The sequence below is a fragment of the Moschus berezovskii genome, chromosome 24 (assembly GCF_049115385.1).
Source record: "Moschus berezovskii isolate FMDL1 chromosome 24, NW_MosBer_1.0, whole genome shotgun sequence".
Taxonomy (NCBI): Eukaryota; Metazoa; Chordata; class Mammalia; order Artiodactyla; family Moschidae; genus Moschus; species Moschus berezovskii.
Genome location: NC_142483.1, coordinates 10,425,862 through 10,439,501, shown reverse-complemented (window position 1 = coordinate 10,439,501; position 13,640 = coordinate 10,425,862). Strand labels below are relative to the sequence as shown.

The window sequence follows — 13,640 nt, the reverse complement described above, 5'->3', positions numbered from 1 at the left end:
GAGTGTGGGCTGAACTCCCACCCTCCCTCCTGTGCCAAGGAGAACACCAAAGTCCAGTCCCAGAGCCAGTGTTTATTAGCAAGATGGAACCCAAGGGCAGGCGCAGCCGGGCAGCAGAGGGTGCCAGGAGCCCCCACCCTCCTACCCAACTGCCCTCCAGAGCTATTTACACCCATCATCTGAAGTGGTGGGCAGAAGGGAGCCCTGGGGAACCCCTGCAGGCCCCAGGCCTCTGCCATGGCCCTCTCCCCCCTCAGTGCTACCTGAGCCTGGCCCCTCTACTGTTCTCCCAGCCCCCAAGTCACAGTGGCACAGAAAAAGCGAAGAAGAGGTAGAGAGGCCAGGCAGGGTGGGAAGGAGGGGCCAGAGGGGCTGCCCCACCCAGGCAGAGCTCCTCTTCTCCTATCCCCAATAAATAGAGAATAAATACCCAGGAAAGGGCTGGCCTTGACTGAGTGCCCCTCTCCCAGGCCGGCGCTGGCATCCTGTGCCACCCACTTCTTCCCTTCTCTGAGTGCATCTGAGCCCCCACCCCCCACCCCCAGTCTCCAAAGCAGGCCTCGCCTCCACGTGCACGCCAACAGCACAGGCTGACGGAACACACCGGCAAAGGTGTGTGTACAGTCTGTGCCCTGTCCAGGTAGAGCTTGCTCTCTCCCTGTGTCTTGTCGATCCCGCCGGCGGCTGTCAAGCAGGTAGACTCCCAGGTGAGCCTGGGGACTCTGTGGTCCTGGCCTGACCCGGCCAACCGGCTGGGCCTGGTTAGGTGGGCTCTGTTTTCTGCTGTCTCTGACCAGCCTGGGTCTAAGTTCTGGACGATGCTGCCATTGAGGCAGGTTATTTACAACCCACCAATAAATACTGTCTTTGCAGGGGCAGGGTGTATATAGAATATAGATATTTTATATATATATATATATATATCTTTTATATTAAAAGGAAGAAGGGCTAGAGGCTGGCCCATTGCAGGGCTCACACAGCAGGCCTCATGTGTCCGGCGGGTGGTGGCGGCGGTTCCGGGGTTTTTTCTGGTCCTGGGGTTTAAGAGGCCTGGGTGCCCCTGGGGCCTCCCTGGGACTGGGGGGCACGTGGCGCCAGTAGCCCTGGCAGTACTGGTGGATGAGGCCCACTTCTGGCTGGGCCAGCAGCTGGGCCAGCTCTTGGTAACGGGGCATGGGGGGGCCGGTGCCCGGGGGCGGTGGAATGCTCGCAGCTGGCGGTGGAATGCTCGCAGCTGGCGGTGGGAAGAGGGCCGCATGGATGGCATCCTGGCCCAGGACGTGCAGCTGCACCCGTGTGATGATGTGCTTGAAGTTGTTCTCCGTGGCTGTACAGGAGTAGAGGCCGCTATCGCCAGGCTGCAGGGCGCGGAGCAGCAAGCCCTGTTCTGTGCGCAGGAAGCGGTCGTCCGCGTGGATCTGCGGGGACAGGGGGTGGAACTCAGGGACTGCAGGACCACCCTGCTGTCCCCGCCAGATCAGACCACCTTTGTGGCCACCCCATGGAGGGACACCCATCTGGAATTTCCATGGAGCAAGAAAAACCCACAGGAAGTGTCCATATGACATCTGAATAAGACACACTGCCATTTCCGGAGGGATGACCATAAGGGAGTCTGTACAATGTGAGCATTCTGGAGCACACATACAATTTCTGTTTAATGAGAATAAACAGATGTTGGGGCACCCTCCTAGAATTTCTGTTTAAGAAGGGATTGCCTAGAAGCTATTTCCATAATAGGAGGGCTGCCCGATAGAATTTCCAGATGCTGGAACTCATCCACGTGACAGTTCCATACAGTGAGGTACACTGCCAATCAAGTACACATATGGAACTCTCACATAAAAAGGCATGCCTACAAATAGTTTCCATGTAATATGGAAACCCCACAGAGTTTCCACACAACTGGATTCACCCAAATGATTTCCACACACGGAAGGGTGCTGGGAAGGACTTGCTTAGAATGAGGGCTGCCCCCCTCTTGGTTCCTATACTACGCTTCACCCACGTGGAATTTCCACTGTATGAGGGATGCCCCTATCCACGGCAAGGACCGTGGGGCACAGGAAGTCACCTCGCGGCGCCGGTCACTGGGATCTCGCTGGAACAGCCACTTCACGGTAGCCTGGGGCGAGCGGGGCTGGCACTCAACGAAGGCTGTGCTCCCTGCCACACCGTACTGCACAGACTCCACGGCGTTCTTATTGGCTGCAGAGCAAGAGGGTGCCATGTGAGAGCAGCACCCTCTCTGGGCAGACTGCGGGCTGGCAGGGGGCATACACAGCCACACATACCCACACACACACAGACAGGGCTGTGCCCTCAGGCATCCACTCCTGGAGGGGATGGCCAGGGACATCCCTTCTCCAAAACCCCTCACCTCCACGGACCATGGGAGGATCCGTGCAGTGGGGGCCCCGTGAGCAGCTCTGCAGGCCGCATGGTGGTGATAAGACACAGCACACTCACCATTGGAATTGAACCCACGGCACTGCCTGATGGGGTTCCCGTGCCGGACATCCTGCCGGCGGCTCCGCCTGGATGAAGATAACTCCTAAAGAAGTATTCTCAAGAAAGCTTATCTCCCCGACTCCCCACCACCAGGTCTCTAGAACCCCAAAACTCCAGGCTAGAATGCCTCACCCACAGAGACCCCCAGGGCAATATCACATCCATCTCTAGACCCCCAGGACAGAGGCTTTTGGTCAGAATTCCCAAGGTCTCAGGGTCCGCACCTCTTAGAGGACGCTGTGTAGCGGGAACAGGCTTGGCCATCCCAGGCACAGTAGGGGTCCCGGGCGAGGCAGCAGTCGGCACAGGCGGCCCCGTATGCCTGGCAGCGGTGCAGGCTCAGTTGTGTGACGCCCACGACTGAGGCCACGTACAGTTGTTGCTGTGGGTGGGGGTAGGGGCTTGTCAGTTCCCTCCTGCCAGCCAGCCTTCCTTAGGAGCCAGTTGAGCTGGGCTCCTCCCCTTCCTGTTCGGTGCCTCAGTATCCCCCATCTCTCTTTACCATGGGTTTGATCCCAAGGGGAGGCGGGTTCCATGCCCACTCCCAGCCCACCTCGCCTAAACTCACCCTCTTGGAAGAGATGGTCAAGGTCTTAACAGGCGCTGGGTCCTAGAAGAAAACAGGCATTATCATGTGACCCTGGGGACCCCCTTTCCCGTCCTGACCTGGAGGTCCGAGGTCAGGAGGTGGCACGGAGGACGGCTGTGGTGGGCAGGGCAGGCCTGGGGGGTGCCACACCCACCTTGAAGACCTCCACCTCCTCTAGCATGAGCTCCTCCATCTCCTGGTCGTCCTTAGGCAGCACGATGACCTTCTGCACTGTCCCGCGGTCTGGAACGGGCCGGGCAGGGCCTCAGCGGGGCTGAGGGTGCTGGGAAAGGGGCACCAGCCTCAGCCCCTTCCCCCACCAGGGCCCAGACCCCCCAGGGGCAGTGGAGTGGGCGTGCTCTGTGCCAAGGTGGAAGAGTAGCCCCCAGAGGAAGGGAGGAGGTCCAAGGGGGCTGGCCCTGCATAGGGAGGGAGCCATAGCTAGAGTCTGCCCCTCTGACGCCAGACCCTCGTTTGGGAAGCTGAGAACAGGATGCAGGGGTGTTCCCCTGGGTTGAGAACTACTGGGACAGCGGTGAATGCGGTCTGCACGTGCACACAAGAGCGTGTGTGTACTTGGACCTGGGTGTCCTAGAAGTGCCTGCCTCCGTCTTCCCTCTTCCTGCCCAAACTTGGGTCCCCAGGCACCCTGGGTCCCCGTTCTCCCAGCCACCAGGGATGAGGATGGGAATGGGGTTTCCCCACCCCCATTCTCAGTTATCCTGGTGATAGAAGGCTCCGTAGGATGAAGGTGGCAGGGGTGACAAGGACAACCTTACAGCAACCCCCTAGGAGGTTAGGGCCCAGCCCTGTGGGTCAGCACCCTCCACCCAGCGGGCCCAGCATGGGAGGGGCAGCAGTGGGTACCTGTGCCCAGGAAAAGCACCTCATAGCGCCCGTCGGCTGCGTCCACCTGGTCCACGGCCACAGTGGTGAGACGGTAGGAAGCGCCCGTGCGGACCACCAGGGGCCGCCGCTGCAGAGGGTAGATGGCCTGGTACATGAGCGGGTGGCTGCGCATGAAGCTGATGACTTCATCAGGGTAGTCCTTGGTGGACTTCATGGACGGCGTGAAGGTTCCGCCAGGGCACTGCAGGCAGGTGATGAGCATCAGGCCCAGCCCGCCCAGGGCCCACCAGGCCTATTTGTTCCAGAAGAGGTCTCCCGTCTGTGCCCACCTGCTGTCTCCACCGACTCCGCTTCTGAGCCGCCCCCCCATCTGGGCTTCTGCCCTCCACCCAACCTCTCTGCAGGTCCTGCTCCAGCTGAGGTCTCACCCAGCCAGATGCCATGGCCATCTCCCCAGCTCACGTGCTGTGACCTTGTGGCAGCCATCTGGCAGAGCTGACCGTGCCTTTCCAGGTCCTCATCCCCACCCACTTGTCTGCTTCCTCCAACTGCTCTTCCAGACCCCCCCTCCCCGCTCCACCCCCTCTCAGCGGGAGCTCCTGCCCCAGCCTAGCCATGTGATCGGATCATGATGTGTTCCTGCTTCCACTCCTGCAGTGGCCCCATCACACCAAGATCAAGTGGGTCACCTCCCTGCAGGGGCTCCTGCCCACCCCCCACCTCCAGCCTGCCTTGAAGACTTCCCCCACCATTTCGAGCTCTCAAACACCTCCCTCCCTGCCCCCAGAGGGTGCACCCTGCCACACCCAGCCACCATCTCTTTCAGGATCCTAGCTGGCTTCTTTCACAGCCTGACACTGTTTGTAAATGGTGGAGTTTTCTTTTTAACTTCAACTTTATAGCGGGTGAATGGGGAGTTTATACGTGTGTGTGGTCCACCCTTCCCCCTCCTCCTGCCACTTGGCTGAGTGTCACAATGGTGGGGCCCACATCTGCAGAGGGCCTGACCCAGCACAGTTCTCGTAGAAAGAGAGGAAAGGGAAAGGCGGGCGGAGTGGGGTCCTCACCGTGCCGGGCCGTGGGTAGGGCATCTTCCCTGAGAAGGGCATCCACTGGTAGTTGGGGCCCTCCTTGTGGGCAAAGGGCCCATTGAAGACCATGCGGATGTCAGCCATGGAGTAGACACACACAGCAGAGCCTCGGAACACAGAGCTGTGGGCAGGGCAGGCTGCTGCTGCGGGTGGGGCAGACCCTTGGCCCAGGGCCCCTCCCCGGCCTGCCTTCGCTGACAGCTCCCCACCAGGATGGGGTCCTCCACAAGTCACAGCCCCTCAAGCTGCCACCCCCTGCTGCTGCTGGCCCTGGCCCCAGCCTCACCCTGAGGAGGTGAAGACAGCGTAGATGACTGGATTCCTCGCATCCTGGGTCTGCTGGACAAACACATCCTCTGGGGACAGAAAGAGAGGCGTCTGGGAGCGCACCCCGGCCAGGAGCCCCCGAGCCCCGCCCAATCCAGGGAGGGGGCACGCCAAGCTTTCCTCACCACCCATCTGGCCGCCCTCCCCTGCAGTGGCCACTGGCCCCCACCCGGGTGCTCACGGAGCTCGTCGAAGTGGGTCTCGATGCCATCCTCGCCTGGCACAGAGCAGACCAGCCTTGCCTTCAGGAATGTGCTCCACTTATTGACCAGGCAGCAGTGGCCACCGTCATCATTCTGGGTGGGGGGGCAGGCGCTGAGTCAGATCAGCTCACTCACCCCCAAGACCCCGCCAAAGCCGGGCTGACAAGAGCCAGGACTGGGCCTGGGCAGGGGGCGGCAAAGGGGCTTCGTACCAGGCAGATTCGCCCAATGCGGGCGTACACAGCAGGGCTCTGTGGCGCCTCTATGGACCGCTCGCGGAAGAAGAAGTAGAGCTTGTCGTCGTTGCGCTCGGCGCTGTCAGGGATGAGCTCAGCGTGGATGAAAGAAGGGTCTGCAGGCGGGCAGGGGTCAGCAGGCTGGGCCCTCCTCAGACAAGGCTTCTTGCCCAGGTCAGGTGTAGGAAGACCCCCAACCCTTCCCTTAACCCGGGATAAGAAACCACCCTTGCCCTAGCCAGTGTTGCCTTAGGGTCTCCGTGCTGCACCCCAGACGTGCTGCCCACTGGAGCTGTCGCGGGCTGTTCTCACCATTGAGCCACCGAGAGTTGTACTGATCCGTGCGCATAGCTGTCTGCTTGCCAAGGGTGCGGAAGATGGCTGCGTCCGTGCCCATGAAGTCGATGTACACACCTGCGTAGAGCTCCTCATCTGCAGGTGGGCCAGTGAGTCAGGGGACAATGCACAGCTCAGGTGACCCCTGGGGCAGGGGCCCGTCTCCCCCGCTCAAGTTCTCCCGGGTAGTCGTACCACCAGTGGGGCGCTGGTTGTGGGAGGACTGGGATTGGTCGCAGTTGACTCTGATAAGCAGCCAGAGCCAATATCTGTGGTATAAATGCTCCCACCATGGCTGATTTCAAGCTATTACCCTGAGTCACTGAGCAGAGTGGGGAAGAACTCCTCAAACCAGTGGATAGTATTTCTCACGGATATTCACAGAAGATGGAAATAATCTCAAGAATATAGATAATAATAAAACGGATCTCAAGAATATAGATAATAATAAAACGGAGTAAAATAATTAGGAAGTAATGAGTTTGGAGTATCTTTTCCTTTGTCTTTACAGTAGTTTAACTGTAAGCTTATATAATTGACTTTTTAATAACATCTGTGTGTAATAGCTGGCCCACAAAATACCTGAACATGTAACAGAAAATCTGACAAGTGCGCTGGCTCCAGCACACCACTCCAAGGTGCGCCTCTAAGGTTCTCCCAGCAGGTTTGGTCTTCCCCCTTCAGACTCCCTGGTCTGGATCCTGCCATCCAGCTAGGAGACCTTCTTACCAAGATGGGGGAAGTTAAAGCCCACCCACTGCCTTTCCCAGGCTTGGAGGTGGCACACTGCCCAGCAGCTGCTGAGAGGCAGACTCCCTGGGCAGCCGGAAAACAGGCCGAGTGCAGGGACCTGGGTCAGCATGGGGCTTGCCCGACCTGGGGGTAGAGGGCGCAGCTGCTCCTAAGGTCCCAGGCAGGACTCCTTCTCAGAGAACATTCTCCCAACTTCCCCAGACACCTGGCCAGACCAGAAACCAACTCTCCCAGTCAGTCTCCGGGCCAACACCCTCCTCTGGCGCTGCCTCGTGGGCCTCTCCTGGTCTCCCAGATGATCTAAGGCACACTCTGGGACCAGCCCTCATACAGGCCTTGGTGCAGACTTCACTTGTCTTTACCCAGGAAGGCTGCAGTCTGGAGGTCTCTGACCTTCGCATGGACCCCAATGTGGATTTCAGGGTAGAATCTGGTCCCCTGAGCCTATCTCCACCCCCCCATCCATGGGGCTGGATGGAGGCTCTTGCCACCTCGTCTCTGCCCCTCAGCTACTGGGGTCTGGTCTGTACCTTCCCCTTGCCAAGAGAGGCTGCACTGCGGGGGGTGGGTTTCAGACACGGCGATTTCACGGTCTCTTCCCTGGGATGAGTGTCGGTGCCATGCTCCCTGCTCCAAAGGCAGAGGTCACACCTTTAGGCCACAGAACCGGGGTGGGGTGAGGGCACTCACTGATGAGGGCTGAGGCTGTGTCCAGCTTGGGGTCGTAGGGACACTTGCCCTTCCCTGACTCGAGCTTCTCAGGCTCCAGGTAGAAGATGTAATCCTGTAGGGCAGAGAGGGGTGCAGCATCGTCCAGGCTGTCCCACAGCCAGAGAAGGTGAGGGTCACCAGGCTCCCAGGGTGACAGTAAGCCCCCAGGGGAACCCTGAAACCACCCTGCTTCCCTCCCCAGATCTCACTGGGTTTTAACTCCATCTGGCCAGGTCTCCCAGGGCACGGCCGTGCTGTGGGTTCCCAAGATGCTTCATAGTCCAGGTCTCAGATAAGACCTGGGCATCACAGGTCTCAGAGGACTCTGCTTTGGGGGACCATGAGAGGGGCATGGGGTGGGCTTATAGGGGCTTCAGCCCCTCCATGCCAACTGGTTCATGGAGACTCTGCCCAGGGCTCCCCAATGGGCCACAGAGGCACACCTCTCTGAGCTGTGGCTGCCAGTCTCAGGCCACAGAGGGTCTGCTGACCTGACCAGGGCAGGGGGACTGGCCAAGGGCCTGGGGTCCTGCCCTTTGCCGTCAGGTCCCACCAAGCCTGAGGACTCTGAGGTTATTGAGCTGCTGGGTTTTGTGCCCTGCCTGTGGTCCTTGGGACAGACTAATAGAGCAGAGCCTTTTCCCTTCCCCTCAGCAGAGCCCCCAGCCCCACACATCTCTTTGGGGAGCTGGGAGTTGAGGGGTCTAGCCCGGACCACGTGGAATTCACAAAACCCCCCAGACCTCCCAGCCCATCCCTCCCTGCAGATGCTAGGAGGCAGGCTGGTAGAGGCATTGGGACCAGGATGAGCTCCTGAGGTTAAGGGAGGGAGAAGAGACAGGTAAGAGGCAGGAAGAAGGTGCAGCAGCGGCAGGGATGGTGATGGGAGGTGCACACAGGCCTGCTTCCAGTTTCACTCTACACACACGACTTCCTGCACACACACGGGGCTGCACACAAAGCTCGGCACACGCACGGAACCCACTGCTCACACCCTGGGCGCACACACTCAGAGTCTGAGCGGTCCCACCTTTCCGCACTCCCTGCCACAGACACACCAGCTCAAGTGACCACTTGCTCTGTCACTCACCGGCAGCCCCTGCCCCCCTGCCCGCCCCTGCCCAGCCCCGGCCCCCCCCCCAGCCCCGGCCCCCAGTACCCCGGCCCCCCGTACCCCGGCCCCCCAGTGCCCCCCAGCCCAGCCTTGTCCCAGGTCAAGTCTAGTAGAAACACGTTCTGCCCCTCCCACCCCGGGCATGGGGGTGTGCAGGACACCTGCATTAACGCATGACCCAGGGGAGGCCTGGGGCACAGAGCCCTGAGAGCTACATCAGGCTGAACACACATGCCACGTTCCCGCACTGGGTACTGAGTAAGGTGTGGGCTGGAGAGTGCCCTACGCGTGCCCACGCGTATGTTGGTGTGTGCTCACACATGTCTACACACGTGTTCTGAGGGCTCCTGTCTTCCCCAACTGGTGACTTCATTTGATTTCTTGTCACACTGAGGCTGACACGAGTCCAGCTGGGAATGCCTTCAGAGCCTGAGGGCACTGCAGGGAAAGGGGTGGGAGGGGGCACACAGGTAGACGGAAGACCCTGGGGAGGCTGGCCTGGGGTGCGGGTTCCTGGCTGGAAGGCCAGGCCCGGGGTGAGTTCGGTTCTGAGGCAGTGCTGCCTGGCAAGGGCCTGGGGGGATGAGGCCCACCTGGCGTGGGGCTGTGGGCGTCGGGTAGAGGGCACCATCGGTGGCTCTGCTGCCTCGGCCTCTGACCACCTGCGTCTGGGTCCAGGGCGTGGCCTGAGAAGACGAGGAACACGGGTTAGAGCCAGGGGTGGCAGGGGCTGGGGGAGCGGGCTTGGGCTGCCAGTCTCTCACACCATGCACGCCAGGGACACACACAGGCGCACCAGGGCCCCCCAGGCTCACACATGCACCGCCGTGAGGACACGTCCACACAGCTGGGGCGCACCTGCACACACCCGTGCCCCTTCGGTCCAGTAGCTCTCACACACACTCTATAAGTTCACGCCAGCTCACACGCACGCCCACATGGAAATGGAGGGGGGTAGAAGCGGGCAGGCGGGCGGGCAGAGCTGAGGAAGGGGCAGCTCTCCCCCAGGCTGTGCAGCAGAAGCTGACCCAGGCATCCAGCCTCCTAACGCTGAGGCCCCCGCCAGGCCCTCTGGCTTGGCTGCAGGGGGCACCGTCCACAGGCAAAGCCAAGAGAACTGCTGCCAGGTACGGAGTGAGTGCTTACTACACGCCAGGTACAGTGCTAAGCGCTCTGAGAGCATCAGCTCACTGCCTCCTCCTCACACCGACCTGTGAGAAAGGCAGCCATGAGCCCCGTTTTCAGGTGAGGAAACGGAGGCGCTGAGAGGTGGAAGAAGTCACTCACCCACAGTCACAGGGCCAGCAGGTGGCAGGGCTGGGCTCAGGCCCGTGCCCCGTCAGAGCCCTGGAAGGCAGCTCCCAGTGGGGGTGGCGCCGGGCACGGGGCGGGGCGGGGCTTACCTGGGCGCGGCGGCCACGGTTCACATAGGAGCACACAGGGTTGTAGGCTCCGGTGCCACACACGTACAGGTGTGTTCGGTTCCAGGGCTGGATGAGCCTGACGAAGTTCCCGCACTCACCCTGGGGCCGGAGGGAAAGCCAAGGAGGTGCCCAGATGCCTGTCTGGTCCCATGCCTTCCTGGGGTCCCCGTGCCTCCTGCCCTCCCCACCCCAGCCCACCCGTGGACCCCGCCACACTCACGTTGCCATCCTTGCCTGAGAGCACGCACTCTTCAATGCGCTGTGGGGAGGCTGCCCAGTGGATCTGCCAGAGACGGGGATCAGAGGGCCTGCCGGCCGGGGGCCCCCGCCCTAGGAGCCCACGTCCCCCCCCGCCCCCCGCCCCCATCTGGCCTCGCTCTTACAATGAGGGGCTCGCGGTTGATGTCATGCAGGTCGAGGGACAGCACGTAGTCCTTGCTGCCCACGTACATGCGGTCCTGGTCCTCGTCCTTGAACAGGATTCGGTAGTCGGTTGTGTTGAGAAGGAAGTTGAAGAAGTGGGCCGTGCCTGTGGCCTTAAGCTCTGTGGGCAGAGGGCAGGGCAGCGGTGAGGGCGCCTGGAGACCAGCCAGCCATCCCCTCTTCGGCAGAGGCAGTAGCCCCACCCCATGGTCATCTTAAACCCTCTGCTTCCCCTGCAGAGCCTACTTGGTAACCTCTTGAGTCCCTGACATTCTCGGAGGAGAAAGTGGGACGACGGGTGGGCAAGCCAGGGAAGGGGCCACACCCAAAGCTGGGGCCCTGATTCATCGGCAGCCCAGCCAGTCTCCAGGTCCCAGTGAAAGCGCAGTGGGCGCGGGCCAGGGCGCGTGATGGCATCAAAGACTCTCTGCTCAGGTGGGGGTTAATGCTCCCACGCTCAGGGTGGGGCCAGCTTCCCAAAGGGGCCTAAAAGGGTTAATGAGCGGGGGGGTGGGGGTGGGGGCAGGTGCATCAAGGGAAGCTCGAAGACGCTGGCACAGAGCCAGGGCACACTGTCCTCAGCCCAGCTGCCAACAAGGCAGGGGCAAAGCGGGTATACACAAGGTCCCCACCTTGTCGGAAGCAGGTTAGCCAGGACACGGGAAAGCCTTGCTGGAAGCAAACTGCCCAACAGACCTTGGGCTTCCCCCAGACCCCATGGGGTTGCTGATGGTGGAACCCTCAGGCCACTTGCTGGAACCAGCCAGGAAGTCCTTCCCAGGAAAGAGGCCCGCCCTCTAGGGCTGCAGCAGCCCTGGGGGCTGGGAGCAGCATCCATCTGAGTCCTAGGTTTCCCTTCCGTGTGGCCCTCTGACCCACAGGCTACTGGGGGAAAGCCCTCCTTTCTGAGGATGAAAGATAGGAGGGAACGTGGCTAGTGATAGGCAGAGGACTCCAGGAAACTTGGAGACCTTCCTCCTCTGGGAGAGGGAGTTCCAAGGGGTCCCGTGCAGGCCCCTCCTCCATCCACCCCCAGCAGTTTTCAGCTCCACCAGAGGAGCAATTGTAACCAGGGTGATGGATATTCACCAGCACTGGAGAGAGCACTGGGAGGCTTGAGACGGCGGCACATGGAACAAACAATATGTACGCATGCACCCAGCCCAGGTATACACACGTGTACACATGGGTCCTACACCACGTGAGGCACCCACCAAGGGAGATCAAACGTGCAACTCCCTGCCCCACAGCTGGTGACCCATTTCACAGGTGGGGCAATCGAGGGAGAGACCTGCAGAGGGCGGAATAGCTGGGATCTGAGGTCCTCAAGGTGGAACCAGCAGGGGGCTCCCTGCCATTAGTCCAGGCCGCCTTCTCTGACTGGCCTGGCTGACCCTGACCCCCCCCCCGGCCCCCGCTGTGCGCCGGGGAGCTGGGAAGGGCCTGGAGAGGCTGAGGAGAGCAGCTCTGAATGGGAGCTTCGGGATGTGCTGAGATGGGCGTGTGAAGTGGGCGGGGAGCCAGGGGACTCCCACAGCAGACCTGGAGGCCACGTCTGAGGCCATGCCCTGCCTAGCCCTGACTGTGGCAACAAGAGAATACAGGTGATGACCTTGGCCCACCGCTGGGACGCAGGGACGCCAAGGGATCAAAGGGCCGATCCCTGCCTGGCTTCAGCCTTGTCGTCGGTGCCTCTGAAGTCCTGGGCAGGGCCGCCTGGGCACCTGTCCTGCACCTGTTGTTGGGCCACTCGGAGTCTCCCGCCTGGCCACCCAGCCATCGTGACAACAGGAAAGTAAACAATCCCCCACCCCCAGGGCCAGGAAGTGGACAGAGAGGAAGTGGGGCTGCCAGCGGAGCCCCCCCAGGCTGGGACAGTCCGCCAGGGGTTATTTATACCCTGGCTGGGGGCACGGCCTTGACGGTGCCCTTACCCGTCCTGCTAGGCTAGGGGGCATTTGGGGGGCAATAGGGGGAAGGGAGGCGAGGCTCAAGTGGGCACCTTCAGACACAGGGATCTAGGGTGGGGGGGAACTTCAAATATCTAGCCCCAGGGATGCAACCAGCTATAATCCTTACATCTCTGCCCAGCCCCGTGGGCCCCTATAATCCAAACCCTCCCACTCGACAGTGCCAGGACCCCCCAATTTTCCAAATCCCCCTCTCAAGTTCAAAGTGCCATGAGGACAGAGGAGAGGGCCATTCAGCAGATGAGGAAACAGACCTACAGGAGGAGCAGGAGGCCACCGAGCCTTGACCTGACAGCCTCCCTCACAACCCTCCGGGTCCCTGCCCTGTGGGGAGTGGTGGGAATGGAGGGGGCCTCTCACTTAGTCATCCCGTATCTATCACGAGCAAAGCCCTGGGCTCACAGCATCCAGTTTACAGATGACAGGCACAGAGCAGGAAAGTGACACATCGGAGTACGCAGAGCGTGGGATTCCCGCCCAGGTCCATGGCCTTTTGGACTGAAGGAGGGGCCAGCCCTGGCAGAGCCCATCCTGGTGGTGCTGGTGAGGACTGCCCGTCGGGAGGGCCAGGGCCGGAAGGTGACTCGTCCTCCACTGACAGGGCACATGACTCAGGACCCTCAGGACCCCTCCCAGTGGCCACGGGATATGGCGTCAATGGCTCTGTTGTCACAGGATATGATGTTTTGGTCACTGTGGAAACAGGTGGGTATGGGGAACCCCCATAAGGCTGTGTAGGGTAGGGAAGGGGTAGGCCAGCGGCTAGGAATCTTTGGCCCTGCCATGGGCTCCTGGCATGGGCTTCAGGAGCCCAGTTGGGGTCACCGAGTGCTCATTTCCTGCATGCCAGATTGTAGTAAGGAATTACAAGGGTCCCTGTGACAGCCCTGCAGCCCCAGCTCCAGACAGGAAGACTGAGGCCCAGGGGAGAGTGGTGCTCCCCTTAGGTCACCAGGCAAGGAGTGAAACTGGTGTCCTGTCCCCATCTCTCCTCTACCACAGGGTCTTCACTCCTCCGAGAAGCCCGGTTGAAGGCAGGTGGTGGCTGAGTAGCCCTGGGCGTCCTGCTCTGACACCTGCAGTAACAGCAGGCCTGGAGCCTA

The 13,640-nt window shown here is 61.0% G+C and overlaps 1 protein-coding gene across 2 annotated transcripts in view; it reads right to left on the bottom strand.

Annotated features, from left to right (window-relative positions):
• Positions 1–52: 52 nt before the first annotated feature.
• Positions 53–13,640, bottom strand: part of SEMA3F (semaphorin 3F) — a 28,609-nt gene continuing 15,021 nt past the window's right edge. Inside the window, exons 3-19 of one of the 2 annotated variants that reach the window (XM_055413865.2) lie at positions 10,528–10,688; positions 10,365–10,427; positions 10,124–10,243; positions 9,314–9,406; positions 7,586–7,679; positions 6,119–6,238; positions 5,783–5,922; positions 5,549–5,663; positions 5,327–5,396; positions 5,017–5,161; positions 3,968–4,190; positions 3,255–3,343; positions 3,080–3,121; positions 2,736–2,893; positions 2,470–2,537; positions 2,075–2,208; positions 53–1,418 (exon numbers count right to left, since the gene is read on the bottom strand). In XM_055413865.2, the coding sequence (XP_055269840.1) occupies positions 987–1,418; positions 2,075–2,208; positions 2,470–2,537; positions 2,736–2,893; positions 3,080–3,121; positions 3,255–3,343; positions 3,968–4,190; positions 5,017–5,161; positions 5,327–5,396; positions 5,549–5,663; positions 5,783–5,922; positions 6,119–6,238; positions 7,586–7,679; positions 9,314–9,406; positions 10,124–10,243; positions 10,365–10,427; positions 10,528–10,688 (2,267 nt within the window). In that variant the 3' untranslated portion in view covers positions 53–986. The remainder of the gene's footprint in view (positions 1,419–2,074; positions 2,209–2,469; positions 2,538–2,735; positions 2,894–3,079; positions 3,122–3,254; positions 3,344–3,967; positions 4,191–5,016; positions 5,162–5,326; positions 5,397–5,548; positions 5,664–5,782; positions 5,923–6,118; positions 6,239–7,585; positions 7,680–9,313; positions 9,407–10,123; positions 10,244–10,364; positions 10,428–10,527; positions 10,689–13,640) is intronic. The other variant, XM_055413866.2, reaches the window with a different exon arrangement.